This window comes from Aythya ferina, assembly GCF_964211825.1.
Source record: "Aythya ferina genome assembly, chromosome: 1".
Classification (NCBI taxonomy): Eukaryota; Metazoa; Chordata; class Aves; order Anseriformes; family Anatidae; genus Aythya; species Aythya ferina.
This window is the reverse complement of record NC_140296.1, coordinates 183,523,643-183,546,384: the sequence shown is the minus strand read 5'-3', so window position 1 is coordinate 183,546,384 and position 22,742 is coordinate 183,523,643. Positions and strand designations below refer to the sequence as shown.

Here is a 22,742-nt window from a genome sequence, read left to right as displayed (position 1 = left end):
GACTCCTCACATTTCACTTTCACGCACTGAAACCTTTTTTTGTGTTAGTTGAGAAAGCGACGCTAGCAGGCTGCCATCCGCTTCTCGCAGCCCGAACTGCGAAGACGAACCCCTCTGGATCCGTCCAAAACACGGATCTCTGAGGGATGCGAGCTGCCTGCTGGCAGCGGGGGCATCCTCGGCGAGAGAGCGACGCTTCGGCTCACTCCTCGTCTCAGAAAAAATAAATAAATAATAAATAAATGTTTTCAGTGTTTTCTGTTTATCTATTTATTTATTTATTATTTTATTTATTTATTTATTTCCTACTGGAGGCATCTGCGATGCTTGCCGTCCTGCCCGCACTACCTGTCAGAGGATGCCGGCGAGCCGTGGTGGGGCGGGGGGCTGCAGGCACCCCCGGGACGTTTTGGGGCGGCCCCGGGGTGCGGGGTGAGGGAGGGAGGCCGAGGGGAGCCGGGCCGAGCCCGGCAGGTGCGGGCGGGCGGTCTCTGGAGCCCAGCCCCGTCCCCGCCTCCGCCGGGAGCGGCTCGGAGCAATTCCCAAGGCAACCCAGGCTCGACCCCCTTCCCAAACCCCGCCTCCCCCGGCCCGCCCCTCGCTCGGCTCCCGGGAGGAAGCCGTCGGGGTGGAAACTCGACGTGTCCGGGAAGGCGCCGGCCGTTCAGCCCCTCGGCCGCGATGCTGGACCCTTCGTCCAGCGAGGAGGAGTCCGATGAGCTGCAGGAAGAGGAGCGGCGGCGGGACGGGCCGGGGGCGCCGGCCGGGGGCTCGCTGCCGCCGCCGCGGGAGGTGCGGGGCAGGGAGGGGGGCGCGGGGCGGGCGGCGACCCCCGGTCCCAGCCCCAGCCCCTCGGTGCTGAGCGAGGGCCGGGAGGAGCAGGAGCGGCTGCAGCGGGAGGAGCGGGAGAAGCGGCTCCGGCTGCAGCTCTACGTCTTCATCGCCCGCTGCATCGCGCACCCCTTCAACGCCAAGCAGCCCACCGACATGGCCCGCCGGCAGCAGAAGGTGAGCCCCCCCCGACGGGCAGCCCCCCTGCCCGCCCAGACGCACGGGCGAGACCCCCGGCATCTCCCCTTCGGCCCCCCGGAGGCGAGGGGCTGGAGGAGGGGGGCGGCGGGCACCGCATCCCCCTGGGGACCCTCCCGGGAGTTCCCGGAGCTGCCCCAAAAGCGGGCGCTGGGGGCGCAGCGGGGGGCTGCGAGGCTGTCGGAGGGGTCCCGGGGCAGGCAGAGGGGTCCCGGAGCAGCCGGAGCGCCCCGAGGTGCCCCCGAGCCCCGCTGCGGAGTGGAGAGGTGGAGGAGGCTGCCTTCATCCTCGGGGCAGCCTCACCAAAATCACTTCGTCCCCTCGAGCATCAGGGACGTGAGGGTCAGCAGGGAGGCGGCAGGCGGCCGGGCTGCCTGCGGAGGTGCTCGTTTGTTTCTGCTCCGTGACTTCTGAGCGACTGCTCAGGTAGAATACCTAAAGTTTTGCAGCAGAGCACCATGCTTCCAGACAACTCCTGTAAATGCTCAGTTCTTGAAGTGTTTGGTCTGAGCTACTTGGAGCTGTTTTACTTTCTGTTCAGTTCCATAAAACAACAACAAAATGCCCACAGCACTTTCCAGCAGAGTGTTGATATGGCACAGAAGGAATTCAGTTCAGTGTAGCTTTTTATGATCCTGCTACTTGCATGTCTCTAAAGCTTTGTAAGAACCAATACAAAATGGTTTGGGGTGCCAGAGTTATGCCTGCTCTAGGCTATTTCTGCTTAGTGAATTCTTTGACAAGTGAACATGGTGATAATAATATGATTACTGCCAGAAGAACATTTTGGTTTTGTTAAGTTTTTAGGTGCTTAAACAGTGAGACCCATGTAAAGACTTTTTGTAAGCAGGAATCCAAAGAAAATCCCATAGAATTAGGGTTTTGCCCAGCCGAGTGAGGGTTCCTCCACTCTGAAAGAGTCATCACAGTGAAGATATCTTAAGGGACATCTGCCGATCATCCAGTCTGCCCTGCTCAAACCTGGGGTGACAGCAGAAGTTCAGGCCAGCTGTGGCTTTGTCCACCTGAGTCTCAAAAACCTCCAGAGATGAGTTCCCACAGCCCACCTCTGTGACCTGCTCCATCGCCCTCCGGGAGGTGATTTTTTTCCGTATCAGCCTCAAAGTTGCAACTTGTGGCCATCAACAGCAGAAGATACTGAGTGTTTAGAAGTTCTCACTGATCTCAGTCCCTAAATATAGGAACAACATTTTAAAAATAATGACAGTATTATTTTTATTAATAAGATCTATGAAAGGAGACTGCTGATGTGCAGCCAATACAGAAATGTAGCACTTGTGGATATAGCATCTGAGCAGGGAACAGACTGACAGAATTGACTTGATAGTTAAAATTAAACGGTACTCTTGTTAATTACTGTTTTTAAGTGAATTCTGCCTTTTGGCTTAACTACTGTATGTGGAAAGAGATTTTTGTTGTGTGTAGGAATTTAGCTGCAGGACCAGAGTGATTTGTCTCTTGCTGGTCACAAACTAATGCTCTTAAATAAGGCGTAACGCACAAAAAATTCTCTCTAGGAGTTGCAGTTCTCTCTAGAAGTAATGAAATATACATAAACATCCTTTCTCTTACTTGATGATTTGGTGTAATGTCTGGTGAAGTGCTGAGAATGGTGTAGCAGAACCAGTTCTCAGAGTTCAGACAGGCTGAGGGGAGCTGAGAGCCAGGTGGAGAAGCTGCTTTGTGCTGTAATGTTTGCAGTCTGTGCTGCACGGGGGTCCCGTGTGCACGCTTTTGGGTGTCCCCTAGCTGGACCCGTGCTCAGGTAAAGCACTGCCATATTTCCTGAAGGAATTTTCTCCCTGGTGTGCACCATTCCTTCATCTCTCACTCTTTCCTTTCACGACTGCAGTCTGTTAGTGGCTGGCCCTCCATTGTGAGGTCCCCGACCAGTGTTATTCAACAAGAGCCGTTCACTGCCGCCTGTCCTGCTTGGCACCAGCAGGTAAGTGATCCAGGGCCAGAACCTGCAGTGCTCCGTGGCTCCAGCTCCCAGCCCAGCCTGGCTCTGGTGGTGCACTCTTCGTGCTTGTGCACCAGCAGTTTTTCCGATCACCTAAGAATAGTATCCACCCTGCTCGAGAGCAGAAGTGATCTGTGCTTTCTGCCAGTTCATTTGGCGTATTGCTGAGCAAATATTGCAGAATGCAGTTTACTTCTGTTTTAATGTGGTACGTATTATCCAGTAAGGGAGTGAGATGGGATTCACATATCAAACATCCTCAGTTGCATTTTAATATCAGTAAGGAAATGGTTTACAATACGGCTGGATTCTTATGTGCTTTCTTCAGTATCAGATTGCAATCTACCATACAGTATCTCAAAACCATCATACTTAATGGACTGAGTTATACTAATTAAAGTAAAGAATTTTAAATGCAGACAGTTTTGCTCCTCTGTTGCCTTTTCTCATTCTTCTTTCTTCCCACTAAGTAAAATTAGCTCAGCTCTATTGTCATATATAAGGTTAATTAAAAAAAAAAAAAAAAGACCAAACTTTAAGAGAAGAACTGTGACAATTTACCAACATCCATCAACTCTGCCAGCTTGTTTTGAATGTCAAATTCAATGCAATTTAGCCTAAACTGTGCTGAACTTCTATGTCTGGCTGCATTCCTTCTGAAATCTGTAAGATATGTGACAGAAATGTTCAGAGTTAGTGGGTGACCTACTATTTCCTCCTGTCTTTGGCTACTGGTGGATTTGGGGTGAAGGAAGTAGAATAAGCATGGCATGATTTTTTCAGGGTGGTATAACAGATCCTGACAGAGTTGGAGTTAATTCTGTAAAGTGTTAATCCTACTCCTAATAACATATCTTCGGTAGGTATTTATGGACATTTGACCATGCATTTTCCAAGTTTTTAGAGAAATATTACTGCATCAATGCATTACATGTCATGTCATTAGCAAATAAGACTTGCTTATTTTGGTTTGAAAGAGTCTTTATCACGTTTTTGTAGTTTCCACTTTTTCTAGTGAATCTTCTGGAATAGATGTTAGCATCTTTCCTTTTTTACCTCTCTGCTTCTGTTCCTTCTTAGTCCAGCAAAAAAGAAGCCATAGTTAACTAACATCATTCTTTTTCCTTCTTCATTTGCACGCCAGCCAGACCGAATCTTAAAGCAGTCCACAGGCTGACTTTGTCCTCAGAAAGTTCATGGTATTTAGGTGATAGAGTGAATTGCAATCTCTGTGCAGCTGTCTTCCATCAAGACAAAATGGTGTACGTGAACATAACACTGAAACAGGGACTAGATAACAGCCCCGGTAACTGTAGTTGTATAGTCAGTTGTATACCTTTACGTGCATACTCATTTTTATTTAAGGAGTGTAGGATAAAGGCAAGTTCTGTATCTGGGAGATGAATCAAAGCTCCTGAGGAAGGAAGGGGCAACGAAATACTACAGTTAAGTACCATCACCAACAAAAAGGTATTCATCCAGTGTTTTTCTTCCTCAACATCTTAAAATTTACTCCAGTAAAGCAGTCACACGGCAGAAATCCAAGACTGGGAGGGGAGTAATGCGCCTACGCTAAAGGAGATTTCCTAATGCATTAAAGGCTTAGTACATCAAAGCTGATAATTCAAGTCTTGCTTTCATAGGTGATAAGTAGGAGAAGTAATTGAGCCGTCTGTTTAGAAATCGTAACTAAAAGAGATTTACTTCATGAATACACACTGACCTGTTGTCCTTCCATTTCCTCCATCTACCTGCTTCCCTGTGAGCATATGAAAAACATCAAGTTATAGTTAATAGTCAAAAGTAGGAGTGGTAATATTCAATCATTTACTTTTGTCTAAGCTTCATGAATTTGTTCTTTCCTGTTTCTTGGGCTTTGCCTCTAAAGAAGAGGTTCATGAATGACTTTATCAAGAATATGTTGGTTCCAGGGTCAGACTTTATTCATTGTATCACAGTTCTGTTCTCAATGTCTTTATTTCTCCTGCCCCAAGCCTCACTTATCCCTGTTTTTGAGCTGGTCTTGTGTCACTTATTGATTGGCTGAGCACGTTTTGGGAGGGAAACTCATCTCGTGGTTTCAGAGCCTCCTTCATGAGATGCTTTTTTTAACTTCTAGTATGAAGGAGAATACATCCAAAGCCATTCTTGTTGGAAATTCCAGATGTGTTTCAGAGGAAGAGCTTAACAAGAAAACTTGGCTATTTGGTCAAAATTCTGAAGAACTTTCTAGGAAGACATCTTCTATTCCTCTCTTCAATATTTCGTTTACAAATCTTATTTTTTATTTTTATTTTTTATTTTTTTATTTTTTTTTTATTTTGAGAAGGAATTCAGAAAGTCATTTTAAATCAAGTTTATTTACTTTCCTGCTCCCTTCACAAACACTTTGTCGTGATTCGTTAAGCCATGGGTACTTTGTTTTCAATCAAGTTAGTATATTTTGTTAGGCCCTGTCAAAGCCCATTAAGATGCTGGCTTGTACAGCTCCATACTTATTAAGGCAAGACTACTGGCAATGAGATCTTTTCACCCCAGTGAGAACTCACTCTTTGGGAAAGAAGAAATTCACGTCTGCAGGAGGAAGGTTGCTCACCATGGGCAACTGAGTCAAATGTGGCTGAAGAAACACTGAAGGGCGTCGAATGAAGCAGAGCTTTCTGGTTACCAGCACCAGTTCAGAAATGACAACCCTTCTGAGTTTTGATTTAATCTTACACTGTGCTGCTGCCCAGCCAGCTCAGCACTGATTAGTGGCTTGGCTGAAAGCTGGGCAGTGTGCTGGGAGAACTAGTCTTTGGTAAATAGCCGTGTAATGAAGTGGGTATGCAGGGACAGTCTGCAAACTTCATTCTACTATGCTGAAAAATTAATCAGTCTCTTCCTTCGCTTGCTTGTTTTGTTTTCTCTGCCTATTTTAGCCCATATTTGCCTTTGATATTTGACTTTTTTTGATCATTTGAGGGGACAACTTTTTTTTTTTTTTTTTTTTTTTTTTCTGAATGAGGCTGTTGAGTTCTTTCTGTCACCCATGTGGTTTGACAAGTATGTTAACTCTGTTGGCAAATACCCCATTTCAAGTGCTGGAGAAAGACTACTTATTAGTTTTTCTACAGAGGAGCTGACAGGATGAGTTTGAGGACTCAGTTGACTGTCGCCATCTCTGCAGGAATAGTACCAGGGAATTGGCTGGTTGGGCTGCCTGGCATTTCTCACCCCTTCAAGGCAGTTTTTATTCTCCAGTTATATGTTTTGTGTGTCTGAGCTGTTGGTAATTGGTGACACAGAAGCAGAAACACCAGATCCACTCTTTTTGTCCTAATAATTCTCTCTGATATCATCTGAGAAACATATTCATTGGTGCTGTAGAGCAATAAAACTGGTAAAAATATTCTCCCCCTCCAAACCATATTCCTTTGCCTATATCTGGTTAGTATGCCAGAATACTAATTATCATGTACGTGTCTTTAACTGTAAAATATTGCTAGAGCAGAAAATACTATACTAGTTGGTTGCTAGTTGACTATTTTCTGAATGAAGCATTTCTTATAAAAGCAAATTATTTGCCCCTTTCCCCCCCCCCGCCCCCATGCTTCCTTCATTCACACTATTCATGACTAGTTCGTGTTCTGGGGCACTACTTGCCAGTTAGTAGTTAGGCTGTTTTTTCCTTCTGGCTTTGCACCATTTCTTATTAATATTCGTGAATGTCATCCTGCAGTTGCCTTTTGTATACAAGCTTTTTTTTTTTTTTTTTTTTTAAATGTATCTCTGTATATGTTTTTTACTTTCCTGTAACCCTTCTTGTTTCTTTTTTTCTGTATAGATGTCTACTACTTTGCTAGCTTAGCACATCCCTGTCTCCTGCTGCTTCGCTTTTATTCCTGTGCTCACAGGAACTGGAAAGCTAATAGCTCAGGGAAAAAACTCACTTCCCATTTATCAACAAGAGGTGGCTGTGGGGAAAAACAGGGTGATTTGTGTCTTTCTGGGAAGGTGCTTGGCTCTCCCTTCTGATTGAGGGGTTTCTGTTGGAGTGCTAGCCTTTGTGCCTTGACTCTGGTCCTGTATTTAGTTGGACCTGAGCACCAGTTAGCATATTACTCCACCTGAACTGTGTGCCAACCTCTAAATTTTTAAAAACTTTTTAGTCTATAAATCTCTTTTCATACATTTTTTTTGACACGGTTGTTGCAAAGATGCCCCCTGTATTTCTTGCTCCTCTTGCTGCCTGCTGCTGGCTGTGGCATGCTCAGGTCTGGTGCTCAAACTTCTCTTTGTGTTTTAGCTGTTGTCTTTCAGGAGGGGAGGAACAGCATCTGCCGAACTCCTTTTCGCTCTGCCTAGCAAGCATCTCCAAAGCCTGCTTCTGCCTGGAAGTGCTGGCACCGAATTGAAAGCAGCCCAGCACTTGTGAGCTGCAGCTGATTCCCACAGGTTTCGGAATAGCAGCTGTGAAAAGTCAGTTTTCAGTTTGTTGCTGTGTGGGGGAAACTCTGAGCAGCAGGAGAGGCAGAGTGTTTGTCTGTGGGTACCAGGCTGCATCAGCTTAGGTTTGTGTTTTGAAGGTTATGTTCACAGCCATAAGCACGGACGGCTTTTGATTTTTTTTTTTCTTTAAAATTCTCAACAAGCTGATGATAATTCCTCAAAAAAAAATGTTTCTGGTTCTTATTTATTTTGCAGTGAGGAGATAAAGTGTGTGCCTCTCTTCAAGCGTGATTACTTGTATGAATAAGTTTAAGAATGTTCTTGAGTGTTTTTCCTGTCAGGAAGAGGAAAAGCAGTAATTAACAGCCTCGTGAAGAATGGATGGTCGGTCCTACATGGAGCACTCTGTAAACCCCATGATCCGATGAACAAAAATTAGAAAAAGAGAAGGTGATGGAACAAGAATCTTTTTCCAGCGCTGTTTCCATTTATCTTGCACACTTTGGTTATTCATTTACGTGCAGCTGTCTTGGCAGTGGGGTTTGGGAAGTAGAGGCCAAGCTTCTGTTCAGTGCAAGTAGCAGAGGGAAGCTCAGAGCGGTGCTGTAGCAGAAACATCCCTGGAGCAGTACTGAGTGGAATTGTTTGGGGCACAGACAGTGATGTGGAAGAAAAGACAGATCTTGGACAGGGCGTAAATGAGATCTCCAAAGAGATGATGCACTTCTACAAAGAGTAGGGGAGAAGTGGGAATAGGTAATGGACTGTGTTAGAGGTATTGAGACATGGAACCGAATTCACTTTGGAGCAGAGGAACTGTTGAGCAAGAACAGTGACAAAGGAACAAATTTGTAGCAGGGAAATCCACTGGTCATCAGTTCTGCTTTTCACTATGAAGCAGAACTGAAGGAAGAGTATCCCGGGGATAAGAGTTTGCATCAGAGGTACGGGGCTAGCAAAAAGAGATACAGATTAAGCTGGAAGAAACTGAAGAGACTCAATGTCCATGTTGGTGTTACAAAGAATAACAAGGGGAAAGAGTGGGTAAGAGACTTGGTGCTCAGAAACCGGACTCCGTGGAAATCGGCATGGTAGGATGTGTGTTTGGGAAAACAGTGTTTTCATGGTCCCAGATTTTTATTTTTATTTTTATTTTTTTCTGCAGAAGGTTTTAGTCATTTTATCAGCTTGGGATTTTCTTATGGTGGTTTCATGAGCTTTCTGTGAAAATAAAAAATAGACCTCCAGGCAGTGTGTGCCAAATATTTATCTTGCTAGCTTTTACTCAGGAGCTACTCTGGTTTGTGCTTATTGCTCTTATGTTCCTTCACTGATTTCTGAATTATGTATTCTGAGGCCTTGTAGCAGGGTATGGGCGGCTGTTTCTCCTACAAAAGTTTTCTCCGAATGTTTCATCATTCCAACTGCTTAATACATCAAATATGCATTAGTGCTAAAATATTAATATTGACCAGTTTATTCTGATCCCCTTATGGATGGATCATAAGCAAGGGAAAGAAATAAAGAAGTGGTTGTTTTGATATAGGAGTGATATAAATTATTGTAGCACTCTGTTCCCCTCAGACCTCCCGTCTTTCCTGCACTGTCACCAAAGGAAGAGGATTTTTCAATCCCTTACCAGCAGGGACTGAAGAGCAACAAATAGCAATATTATTCAGAGACTGAAATTTCAAATCCCATTAGGAATGTTCGTCTGGATCTTGGAATCTTCAGCTTGCCTCTGCTGAGCTGAGTAGGGATATCTGCCTGAACGGACACTTGGATTCAGCTCATGGTGACTTAACACCAAATGTAATGGCATTCTGGTACCCACACATATCTTTACAAATGGGGGTTCTAAGTGTGCTGGTACATGCTTGATGAAATAATTATAAGCAGTTTAATGTAAATAGTACAACACGCATCAGAAAATAATCTACTTTATATGTTTCTGTTTTCTTTCTTAGTATGATTTGTCTCCCAAATTCAATAGCTTTAAACACATCACTTGACATTTTTAAGGCCAACTTGTAAAGTTGTCTTTCTCTGCCATCCAAGTTTTTAGGTACCATTCCTTAATGCTTCCAGGTCTTCTTCCTTAATAATACATGCTTGAAAATGACTGCCTATGTTTTGTGTATATAAAACTTATGTTTTACCACCTGCAAACATATTTAATAAAAAAAAAAAAAAAGCATCTTGTTAAGGTAATCTGGGAACTGAGATCTGGCAAGATGTGGATATGTAGATTTATTTTGCTTATGTGTTGCTGAAAATAAAATAAGAATGCTGTTTAACTGTGTAAGGTAGGGGGAATTTTAAGAGTAGTACTTTTATTCTAAGACCTCTTTACTTCCTAAATCTCAAGGAAGGAGAACAATAAACTGGAGTAGGGCTTGGGCACTATCTGTGGTCTTTGCTTGGTCTTCCTCAAAGTTGCCTTGAAACAACTGGGTTCTGACAGTCTTTCTGTTACTTTAATAAATGATGCTCCTCATGTACAGACAGCAAGTTGTAAGAATTAGAAGTATTAATTATTTAAAGTGGCAACAAAACTTTCAGATGTTCACTAGACCATGAGCTGCTTAATGTGTTCTGGATGTTTAAACTGTAACAAATTAACATGTTAATAATACATTGTAGTGGGTTTATGTGGCAAGGTTTTGGTAGCAGGGGGTCATAGGGGTGGTTTCTGTGAGAACCACTACATACATCAATTGCGTAGTTATTAACATGTATTAAATGCATGTTAATGTATTAAATACATGTATTAAATACATGTTAATAACTACAGTTGCTAGTGAGAACTCAGTCTGGAACGAGTCTCTAAAGGTCACGGAGATGTGACAAAGTCATTAAGCTGGCAAAAGCCTCCACGCATGACCCTCTTACCGTATTATAAGCTGTATTTGGTAAAAGTGCGCTTAATTATGCAGAGCAGCACACAAGGGAAGGAGACTGAAGGAGGCTGGCAGAATTCTTCTGATAGTCTGAAAAAAATCTGTCTAAGCCCATCTGCTGTATTTTGCTAACCTGTGCTGGATGGTGCTGGGCTGATGGGCAGTGGCCATGGCTGCTGCCCACTAGCTGGGAAAGAACGACCTGATGAGGTAAGTGAGTCTTCTAAAAAGCAAGAGCATTTCTGGAGGAACTTTATTTGTGACAGCATTGGTGTCTGCATCAATGTCTTAGCTCAGATCAGGAGTAAGCTTTAAAGTCACCCTCCTTGTCCCCACTTGCAGAGACGGGGCTTGGAGCACACGGATGCTGCTGTTTGTGGGCAAAGCTAAACCAGAAGTTAGATTATGGGAGTCCTTGCAACCAGACTGGTGGCGGTCTGAGGCAAAGCAGCCTGAAGAGGATTTAGGGTGGATGTCAGGTCGTCAGCATCAACTGCTTTGCTCTATGGATGCACTCTCCTTGCATCACATTGCTTGCCAGAGGTGACCGGAGAGTCAGAGAGATTTAAAATACAACAGCTCATACACAGTCAAGAGATAGCTGGAACCTAAAAGAGATAAGTAGCACCACAGTTGCCTTTCTGAGCCAGTAAAGCAGGACAGAACATGAAATGCAAACATAAAGCCAGCTAAAGTAACAAAGTAATACAGTCCTGCTATGCCTGAAGTTAATTAGGGGCAATAAGCTGCCCCTAATTACTACAAGTGTGGGATCCTCACCAAAGCTGCCTGGGATACTAATTAAAAGAACTAATTATAAGAAATAGGATGCATAATTAATGACTGGTAAATGATTTTCAAGAATGTCTTCAGACAGCAAATAAAGTGCCCTTGGAAAATATTGTGACACCCTGAGCCATCCACTGAATCTAATCCAGCAGATAGACCTGAACTGATTTGCAAGAGGTTGCTCTGCTTATAATTTCTAGTGCTGAGGTGGGGATTAATGGGGGCAGAATGACAGGTAGAAGAGGAATAGTATTTCCATTTGAATATCAAATGCTCTTTGTTGTGGGTTTTTATTATTATTTAATGTGTGACTTCAATAGGCCCTGCTTATGAGATTTGCTGACATACCGTATTTCCTTTTAATAATTGGCTTTGCAATAGTCTGCTGCTGTCACAGCTGAGTGAGTTTTTAAAGCTCGGAGAGGACCTTTTGGATAGCATCCTCCCTGTGTTGATCATTAGCATGTGTACGTGTGGCAACTGTTTGCTGTCAAGTGTATGGGCCACCAAATGGACTATAATTACTCTTTTTTAGGTTCTTGAAAAAATAGCAATCTGAAAATTGTGTACAAAGTTTAAGGATTTCTCTTTTTTCTTTGAAAAAAAAAAAATATCTAGCCATATTAAAGAGTTTTTGTAAAAAATTAAGCAGTTATTTAAAGGGGCTAATCAGGGGTTAAGTTTTAGCCAGGCACCCATTTCGGTGTTCCTGCCTAATTGAGTACTCCTTAATTTGTAAACTTGACGCGTTTTAAATAGCCCTGGTCCTCAATTACTTTGACATGTTTATAGAAATTTAGATTAGGAATAACAAAGCTATAATTGCTTGGAAATTGCATTGAACCCTGCGTGTGATTTCCTGGGCCGCTTCTAAGCATCTGCCAGGGTCTGAGGCTGGAGGTGCGCCGAAGCACCGGGGCATGAGACGTGTCTCCTGCTTGGCAGCAGAAAATGCTTCTGGGCTTCAATAACTCATTAGGATCTCTGGTCATGTGAGGTTGTGATGTGTCTCTGGGTGCATTTGTGTGCTGGAAAGGGGGAAATTGTGGGTTTATGTGAGCCTGAAGTGCAACTGGGGTAGCGGTGGTAGTGGTGCTCATGGTGGTGGTAGCACGTCCACACCTCCCTGGGCACCTTGACACTTCTTGGTCCCCGGTGCTTATGGAGTGATGCTCAAGCCTTAAAGGACAGGCACACGTGGAAAATACACGTGTGTATGGTTCTGTGTAAAAGAACAAAGTGTGCACGAGTGTGAGAGGCACAAAGAAAGCTATAGATACTGATATGAGGGGAGGGGCATTAGTGCTCCATTGCATATGACAGCCTAATCTGTTTTAAAGAGCTTATGGCTTATCCCGAATAAAAGTCATTTAATACTACTAGTTTTCCAGAAATATATATATATATATAGGTAAAAATAGTAAATTGCTATTTAGTTTATATAAAACACAATCTCTTACCCCAACCCATTCTCTGCAGATGTATATTTATGCCTTGGCTCAGTTTGGTAGCTCCTTCATGTAGAATGAAACTCCTAAACCTTGTCATAGGGAAGCAGAGATGTTCTTATGGCTTTTTTTAATGGCAGAGGTTTTATTTTTTTATTAATATTGAGCTTTTGGGATTGATCTGATTTCTTAGGTCTTGCTCAGAGTGTGCCCTGTTGAATACAGTACACTGATTTTCTACTCTTCTGTTTGTGCTATCTAGGTCTTACAAATATAAGAATTAAATACCATATTTGTTGTTGTATTTGGGGATGGATTTATACCTTGGCTGCAGAAACTTGCTTTGGGTCAAACCATGGCATATGTGTTCTCAGTGTGAAGGATAATTTATTTTCATAATTTGATTCAATTTGTATTTTTTCTTCAGTGGAAAAATAATTAGTTCCAACAGGAAAACAACTATACTAATTGTGTGTATTCCTTTTTTTTTTTTTTAAAGGGAAACAAAAAAATAAATCATCCCACTGCAAAACTGTGCAGATAGCTCTCTAACTTTTTCCCATGCTCACTTCAATAAGCAACTAGCAGACCTGTCGTAAGCTGCTTTTTGGATAGGGGAAAAAAGTTGCCCTATTTTATTTTTAGTAATGATGTGGTTACAGTGGAATGGCTTCTTCATACCAGTGAGCAGCATCACACCGACAGTGCTAATAAGATAAATGGGGTAATGCATACTGATTATAATAGCAGCAGTGGTACGTGGATTGAGAGATTCTGTGAAGGGGTGTGGGATGTTGAAGCTCAGAGCAATACAGATGGTCAGCAATGCAAATCCATTTCAATCTATAATGCTGGAGAGCTTGGAAAATGAACAGAATTGCATATTAACATCAGAAGAAAATAGGTAGCCTCGAAGCTTGTCTTTCAAAAGGGCTGAAGGACTCAGAGCGAGAAACCAGATCATTTAGTCAATGAAGTGAACCTGTTCTTGGATGGTATATGTACGGGTGTGTTTAAGGCAGGTCTCAGAATATTTATTCACTATGGCCATTCATATGATGAAGTGAAAATTAGAACCTAAGGCACTATCAAAACATGCTTGCAAGTTGCTTGCTAATTTTAAGCCTAATAAAATATAATAATTTGTTGGGGCTTTTTTTTTGGATACTCAATAAACGAATACATGCCATCTTCTGTACTGATGTACAGGAAAGTGCAAAACACCAGAGCGGACTAAACTATCACAGTTTTAAAGAGGGGATGGTATTTAATTAGGTGATTTTTTTAGCAGGAGCCAAACATGAAGTTACTTTGGAGTAGGCTGAGTTAGGTACACAGGTGCCGATGCAGTAGGTCCTGCACAAATTACATGTGTGTTTTCAAATTGTGTGCATATAACCTACTGAACCAAAATATGAGCCTTTTCTGAAGGGTGACATAAATAGACTATGGGCAGGTTTCCCTTCAATAGTTCCTGTGTTAAACGAGGTATTTTATCCACCTGACAGTTCAGAAGATGCTTTGTGAATCATGGAGTAGTTACCAGGGAATAACGCCACAGCTGCCAGACAGCTCTGCTACCTTCATTATGCCTTTAGTGATACCTGTTTAATTAAATGTGTTGTTTGTAACAAAGCAAATAGTAAGATACAATAACAAAGCCACCATGCCTCAGGTACACTTACTAAGCACCCTGGCATATATTGTGGCTGAACCAAGGTGTTGCTTTGCCGTGCCATGGAAAGCTTACCTCTGCAGAATTCTTGCTGAACGGCTTCAACACACAAACAAGTACTACATTTCTTTACACTGATGAGAGGGCACCTCCTGTGTCGAGACAGTCCCATTTCCAAAAGCAACCAGGTTGTCTCTTTTGTAAACAGGTGAAATTTCAATCAGTGGGAATCCCCACTGTTTGTCATTACTCTAATAGTTACGAGACTTCTGTTTCCAGACTGAATCCATTCACAGCTTGTTTTATACCCCTGTGTAATTCTATCAGCTCAGCCCCTCAGTTCAGATAGCAGCTTTTCCTCTCTGAGGGATTCAGTAGAGGATGGTGTCTCATTCTGTTAAATGAAGCAATCCAAGCTATGAACCACCACTTGTGCGATCGTGTCTCATCCTTATCCTTCTCTAATGGCCTTTCTGTGTGTTTTGCAGCTGGGGTTAATACACTCTCCTTTTCACATTGCCTTTTCATGCTTTGTCTGGGGTTGTGCTGAGACAGGGCATCCCAACCCTCAGTTCAGAGCAACTAAGGAGGCCAAAAATCTAGCAGAAGTTGTGGTGAGTCCTTGCCTGATGTGTGTGACTCTGAATTTATCCCTGTCCTGGTAGCACCGCCCCATGCTGGCTGTGGTTTCCAGCACAGTTTTCTTATGCGCTGTGCTTGTCAATGCATCCCAGCCTTGAATTTCAATATCAAATTTCAAAATCAGAAGACTTCAATATCGTGTTGTGTAACAACAAGTATGGAAATACTGCATTTATGTTTATTTTGCAGGTACAGCCCTCCAGGACTTTGCAACTACCTTTCCCGAGGCCTGATGTTTCTCCCTAAATACTTGCCCTTGTGTTTTTACTGATTTTAATCTCTTTCACCAGTGTGGCTGTCTCTTAGCTGCTTCACTGGGGTTTAGATAAGATCTATAGCATTCTTTAAGCCAGAAACCAAGAATAAAAAGCAAACGGATTACTTGATTTTTATCAACTTTTAAATAATTATGGCAGATTTGTGACTTTGTGTGACTAGTCCTTCTGATTCTAGGTCAGATATACAAACAGCCTCATTTTTATTATTTTTATTTCATTTTCCTGAGCAGGCTGTACTCCTCTGTAGGTAAAGACCTTCTGCCTTCTTTTGGGAAGGAGGTTTCTTTGGGAGATGCTGGACAACTCTCAGGCTCTTGTTCTGAAGAAATTCTGTGCCGCCTCATTTGGATCTCTTTACGCTTCAATCTAGATGACTGAACTGACTAACTTCTCAATTCCTTGATGCAGAGAATAAATTATCACTTCAGTTTCTAGGCTAAAAAGATCTTTCTGACAAAATACACACTGCTGAGACTGGATTCATGTTCAATAGCCATGCGTATCACCAGGCTTTCAAAGTAATTTCAGTGCAGCAGCGATGAAGAACAAAGACCGTTCAGTGGTAACAACTCCTAGGCACTCCATCAGGGCCTTGCTGTGGGCCTTTGTTTTAATTTGCTTTAAGCCAAGCTGCTACCACAAGTTCTGAGCTCCAGGTCACCGGATTAGCTTCAAAAACAGCTGCTTTGGCATCCTGCCATGGCCCAACTTGGCAAGCTATGGAGCGGAGTTGAGCAAACATCTGTTGGGTTAAGCGATTTGTTGACTGCGGGAGGCCGAATGGTCAGGGCGTGTACGGAGCACTTCCAGACGTGGCCATTCTTCTTGGACTTCTGTATATGGCTCGAATGCTCTTAGCAGACATGTGTAATGAGGCAATTAGGCCACAGCTTTTGGAGTTAATTCTCCCCAGTAAAATACTACCCGGCGTACTCGAGTTGATGTTTTTATTTTCAAACCCACTGCCATGCATATACATTGGTTTTCTGTGTGACAAAAGACAAATTCATGCTTCCTTACTTCCTTTGACACCACAGTTTTGTGGTTGAATAGACTACAACAGCGTGAGTCTGGCTCATCTTTTATCCTGCTTGTAGTAATACAGGCACATATAATAATAATTCAGGAATCTCCCAGTGTTGGAAGGTTCAAAGGAGCCTTTGGCCTGTCTGCCTTACTCCTACTCAGCACTGCTAAATAACAATGATTTTTGGAAAACCTAGTACAAAGACAATGCTGTGAATTATTCTGAAGGTCAGTCATTTTTTCAGTGCGTCTTAGGAGCACACTTGTGCTTGGTCCCTACTGAGTGAATTACTTGGAAATTCTGGTTATTGTTCCTTGAGATTTGCTTGCACAAAGTTAGTTAAAAACCTTATTCTCCATAACTCTCCTCTGTTTCTCAGACTCCTTAACTATACTGGATTTTACCAAACAGCACGTATACCTTTTATTTTGATTTGGGATTGCGTTACCTGGTCCTTTGCACCAGAGGTAAGAAATGCTTTAAAAAGGGGAAAAGAAACTTCCCATCTTAATTTGGTAGTCTTGGTAAAAGAGAAGAGGACTGGGAGCTGAAGGAATAAACTCAACCTCTCTCTCTGCCTGCTCAGATTTCTGTATGCTTCTGTTGTTCATTGTCATTCCTTTAGCTGTCATTTGTGCTTTGCACAGAGTATTGGTCCTCTACCTTCACTTTGCAAATAACAGAAATATTGAAAATTGATTTTTATCTGAAGTCTGGAGAGGAAATTGCATCTCCAGAGCCGCATGCCCTCCCTCCTCCCTCCCAATTCTCTATTCAATAGGTATGCAAGTGTCAGCTCTGTTGTTCCTCTGGCATGCTCCTAATCACTGTGCTATTTCTTTCTGTGATAGAGGGAGAGATGGAGATCAGGAATCCTGTTCTGTTGCTTTTGGTTAGATACATAAATTACCAGCACAGTGTGTACTAAAGTCATCTTAAACAGCTTTTTCGGGATAAGATACCAGAATTTCATCACAACTTAAAGGAGAAAGGCTTGTATTGAGCATCTAAGGATGCTCGTCTAAGAGCTCATCCTCTCCTGGTGATCTGACAGGAAGGATCCTTGATAATTGTACATGACAAGGTTATTCCAATTTCTTTATCCCAAAACTGAACTGCTACTACTAGAAATATACATTAAAAACAAAACAAAAACCAACCTCTAGATTATGTTTTGGAGAGGGAAAAAATAAATAAATCATTTTTTCCACTTCTACCAGCTTAAGCCTTTGGTGTCTTTTCAGACACTGAGAAGTTGACAGGGTACCTCACTGAGTTAGGTCATTAGCAGTTTTTAAAGACATCTGGGGACACCGCACTTTCTAAAGCTTATGGTTCCACTCTTGAGCAGAAAGGTGCAGTTGAGCTGTCTCCTGAACTTGAAGCACCATCTGCAAAGAACTTTGTGGTTTGTTTCAAGGTGAGGTAGGGTTTCTTCTTCTTTGTGGACTTCAGTGGCAGAAGAACTGAGAAGAGGTAATAAACTCTAAGCATAAACTGTGGCCTGTCCGTGGGTTTCCATTGGATAAAAACGAGTTTCAGGGAGGTATGAGGAGAAATGTTTCCCTACCCCCCGGTGTTTGAATGTAATGGAGGGAAAGATGCTTTTCACTCCCCCATAACCTGAGAGGGACTGCAGTGGTTGCTTTTTCTTGGCTGTAGACTGGAGATTACTGGGACAAATTAACTGGGCATATTAACCTCCCTATTTGGGGTTTTGTCCTTGCTGCCTATACCTTTTTTCCCTGTTTTGTTGTGGTGCTGAAGTGAAGTGCCAGTCTCCTTCCCTGGGCTCCCTGTTGGCATTGTCCGTCACCCTGGGGGGCTTTCCACTGAGCTCCTGCCAGGACTGGTGGACCTCTGTACTTCCTGGCACTGAATGCTCTGTTCAGGACTGCTCCATAAATGCAGACCTGTAGTGGTTCATGTTTGAAAGCACCTTTATTCTCCCTTGGTCTGGATTTTACAGCTTTCGTCCTACTCCAGCAGTTCCCCTGCTGGCCCCTTCTTGTTATGCTTGTCTTTGAGTGCAGTTGTTGTCAGCAGGGAAGGCTGGGAGGCTTTCAGTCCACTTCCTTTCATTGTTTCTTTCAAACATCTGATGTTATCTCATCTGCCTTCATGTTATTTAATATGTGTGCTGTCCTTGAAACACTTACCCTCTTCCCATTCATGTAGATGGCAATGCCCTTCTCAGGCCCTGGCCTTTAGGGAAAGCAAGCCACCCTCCAGCCCGCATGGGAGCTTTTTCCATTTCAGCAGGATTTTGCACAAGTATGTGCTCTATAAATATATTGTGAAGTTGTAACTAAGCATTTGCAGAGAGTAACAGCTTTAAGACTAATTTTTTTTCTTTCCTTTTTTTCTTCAGGGAACAAAAAACGGTCACACCGCTAAGCTCTAATTACCATAGCTTCAGAGAGACCTGCCTGATTTGCCTTTTGAGCTCTGCACTGTGTCAGATAGGTTTTGATCAAATGTGTTCCTGCCAGCGCTCAGTCGTTAGCATTCAGTCTAAGTTAGTCACCAGTGAATTACGGTCTGTGATATGGTCCAGTTCCCATTGGTCTAGTTCTTTCTCTCTTTATTGATTTCCATTCTTGTTTTCATTATTGCCCTGGTCTCTCACTGCATGCTTCCTAGTGCTTTTATTTTATGGCTTTTCAGAATGAATATCCATGAGTCACGATTTGAAATAAAATGCTAATAATGACATTACACAAGGCTTTGAAATAAATATTTCTGAGATTGTTCCATAGGCTTTTCAAGTGGTAGGCTTTGTGAAAAAATGATACCACTCTGCAATGATAAGGTAGTTAAAGAAGGGGAAAAAAAAATAGCATGCATTTTCCTAATTTACATCTGAAAATGGCTAAATAGTGTTGTTATCCCTGTTCCCTGAGAAGGGGGATGATGAAGGCAGTTTCCTGTCCTTATCAGATGTCCAAATATCAATTGTCAAATCTTCCTGGTAGTCTAGAGGAGCATAACCTGGTATCGCTATGGAGTCAGCCACTGTATGGGTGCTAAAATATGGAAGAATCTGGACTACTATGATATTCAAAATATTCATGGCTATAAAGCATAGACATACATAGCTAGAGAAGGAATTCTTTGTTGTAAGACTGTGCAATGTTTTCAATACCAACAATTTCAGTGGGGGCAGTAAGGTCCTTAACCTCATGGGATTCATGAGTACAAAGCGCTGTGCCTGAGTGGTGACCCGCTGATATTTCAGCATGACACTGGTCGGCTGTTGGGTCTGCACTTGTGGCTTGTTTCTAGGTTGGGATATCTCCCCCCTCCCCTTACTTCACTAGCTTGCTCTTCTCTGGGAGCACTTATGCTAAAAATTCACGTAGCCCTTATCTTCCTTTTCTTTACAACAGCTGTCTTGAAACTAAATGAGATTATGGGATGCAGCTGCAATCTTTCATGTTATGCTTTGTAGCAGTGCAACTCCCATCCTCACTCCTGGTTTTTAATGAAATAATTGAGATAATGTAATCTGAATATTATAATTTTGATAATTGGTTTCCAAGAGGAAAGCCTTCTCAGCTGTGCTCGCTATCATTGAGGAATAGCAAATCTGGAAGCAAATAACTTGCAGGAGCTGCTGGATAAAACTTTGGGTAACTTGTCTTCAAAGGAGTCCTCCTCTCTTCCCCCTCTGCCTGAAACAAATCCTATAAGAGGAGTAAACTATCTCTTACTACTCTTATCTCATGATGTTTTCATGTATTTGCTAATAATTTTTGCCATGGGATAGATATGTCAGATGCTTCCTGAGCCTTTTTCCTTTGGTTAACATGCTTTGAAGGCTTTTGCCTGTCCAGTTTGCTCTCAGTCATGTGCCTTGGTGTGAAGCACGTTACTGGGACAGAAGCCTTCTGCTTTCTCTGCTGCATGTACTGGGAGGATCTGTCCCATCCGTCACTCTCAGCAAGGCTGTAGGATGAGAATATTAGAGAAAGAAATTTGGGACTAAAGGAATTTATTTTATTTTCTAAGTTCTTTCCTACCTTAAAAAAAAAAAAAAAAAAGCATTCAAGACTAGACTATCTACACTTTTAATTGATAGCAAAATATGTTTTAAGGACCTTTAAATTTTTGGTTCAATTTCAGAACAAAATTTTCGTTTGAGGCAAATTACTTGCAGTCTGTCATAAGGATCTTATGCCTTCTGAAGAAGCTAGACAGATCATGGAGCTCAAATGACTTAATCTGAAGCAGGGCAGAAATGTGTCTGACCCCTCCAGTGTTTGATTGATGCAAATAAGAAAATCTTGAGTGTTAAGTAGTTCTGTGAGATTCTTTAAAAGGTGTGTATCAACTAAATAGAGGTAGGGGAAAACAGGTAGCAATTGTAAAAACGTCTGGCATGTGATACTCAGTAGGGATGGAAAATAGAAGTTTTGGAACTATATGCAAGGGGATGATACAGTAGTTGTCACTAATTTCAGGAAAATGTACGGTGCTCTTTCTAAACTGTCATTATAAGAGAAATGTCACTGGGAAAAGTTGGAGCTTTTTCAGTTTTGTCTAGAGGGTCAGTTATCCTCTACTAGAAAGTTATTAATTGGTGTAACTGCTGGTCTGGTTGCTCTGCAGGCACAAAGCCCTCTTGAGACTGAAGTTTTTCTCCTTCTCCCACAAGTTGCTTTGGGGAAAGTGCCAGGCATGAAACCAGAGCCTGCAGGTTTCCCCTTTGGGGTGACTGAATAAGGAGCAGGCTGAGCATTAACAGATGAGTTGGTATATGGCGTAAAGGCAGCTGGATGAAAGGGTGAGCAATTTGTTCTGGAGGAGAAGCAGTCTGTAGTTTCCCTGAAAGGTACTGACAGACAGCCTTGCTTGAATGTTTTGACATAGGAGAAAGTTTGAGAAGGGTGAGCAGAGGAAAATTGTCAAATAGATTTTTGGTCATAGTTGTGCAGAAATCATTGTGCGTTTGTTTGGCTAGTATAAGGCATACTACTAATTGATGTATTTACCCCCCTGCAAATGAATTGAATAGGTTATACCTGTTCTGACAATGGTGCCCTTGAAGGTCAGACAGGATTTTTAAAAAATGTGTCTTTTTTTTTTTTCTTTCCTTCTGCTTTGAGGATACCTATTTAGCCAATTTAGTAGGAGTTACAAAACAGTTGGAGGATGGGAAGCTCTGTATGTGGCTGTAAAGGTAAAATGTGATATTAGAGAAGGTACGAGCACCTGAAAGACTTGAATAATTTAAACACTGATATCAGACATCAGTTGTCTGATTCAAAACTGTCTTTATTTGACTTTAAAAGGCCTGTTGAGCTAATACACAGCTGAGCAGTTCCTAATTGGGCTGTGACATGAGAACAGTGGGATAACCTGGAAATAATGAAAGGACTTCAGTGTCATTTGAGTGAAGCCATACTGCTGTGAATGGGAACTGCTGCACTGAAAAGTAGGCATGTGGCAATAGCAGCCCACAGCCAGATTCTAAAATACCTTCTTTTTTTTATTATTATTTTTTTTTTTTGGCCTGTCAAGAAACAGGTATTCTTTCAGACTGCTGTCAGAAATGGACAGGCTGCAAATTTGTTCTCATAAAGTGTGTTCATGAAACTGGCTGAGAGGGAATTGTTGACTTTTTCTCTAGGTGTGTTCCTCCTGAAAGAGGAACTGTGCTATTCTTATGTTTATACAAGACTTGTGGGTGGAGGAGAAAAATACTTGGCTTTCAACCAGATGGCTCACGGAGGGTGTGAATTTGTTCTTTAGCATGTGACTCCAGGACTTCATTGTATTATGTCTATATAAGCAAGATAGTAATCATTTTTCAGATTCTTTTTGTAGCTGTTGTTCACAGGAGCAGTGTGGTGGGGCTAAACGTGCTGCAAGTGCCTGGGAAGTCCTGTACCTGGTTGTTAGAGGTCAGGAATTGAGGCTGCTTGTGTGTTACTCTGTAGGTCAGGAAGTTGTTAGAGATGCAATCTAAGTAAGAGGAAGAAATGCCATTGTCAAAAGATGTTCTTTAAGGAAGGGTCACAGAATCCTGGGCTCTTTTTTTTTTTTTTTTTTTTTTTTCCCATTGTTTGATATGGTTTATGATTAAATAATCTGTCATTTATGAAAAACCCCAATTTTGGCTTACACTGAACAAACTTTCTAAAGTGAGAGAGGCACTGATCCTTAAATATCACTCTCCTTAAATGGGTTTTGTTTTTTTTCCCTACAAATACCAGGTTATTGTGGATGTTGTGAGCATGCTGCTATCTTGCCATGATGCCAGAAATATCTGGTGTTTTGGGTAACAAAGTGCTTCCCTTTCAGAGTATCTCGTAGCCTTGATGTGATGCTGCAGCAAGATGGAAACCGAGAGATGCAGATTTTCATGTCAACCTTTCTAGTGTCTGTGCAATAATTGTGTCCTTCATTCTACAGATTAGCCTGTGTTCCTTTTGCCATCATACATTGCAGCTGTCTTTCATATGTTTTGCAAATAAGAGAACAGAGAATTTGCAGGGAATGTGCCTACTTACTACAAATTACAAAGCCGTCAATAC

The 22,742-nt window shown here is 42.4% G+C and overlaps 1 protein-coding gene across 11 annotated transcripts in view; it reads left to right on the top strand.

The window, feature by feature from the left end:
* The first annotated feature begins 602 nt into the window (after positions 1-602).
* CADPS2 (calcium dependent secretion activator 2) overlaps positions 603-22,742 on the top strand; it is a 314,451-nt gene continuing 292,311 nt past the window's right edge. For all 11 annotated transcript variants that reach the window (XM_084507238.1, XM_084507237.1, XM_084507234.1 and 8 more), the window contains exon 1: positions 603-1,008. In XM_084507238.1, the coding sequence (XP_084363364.1) occupies positions 682-1,008 (327 nt within the window). In that variant the 5' untranslated portion in view covers positions 603-681. The remainder of the gene's footprint in view (positions 1,009-22,742) is intronic.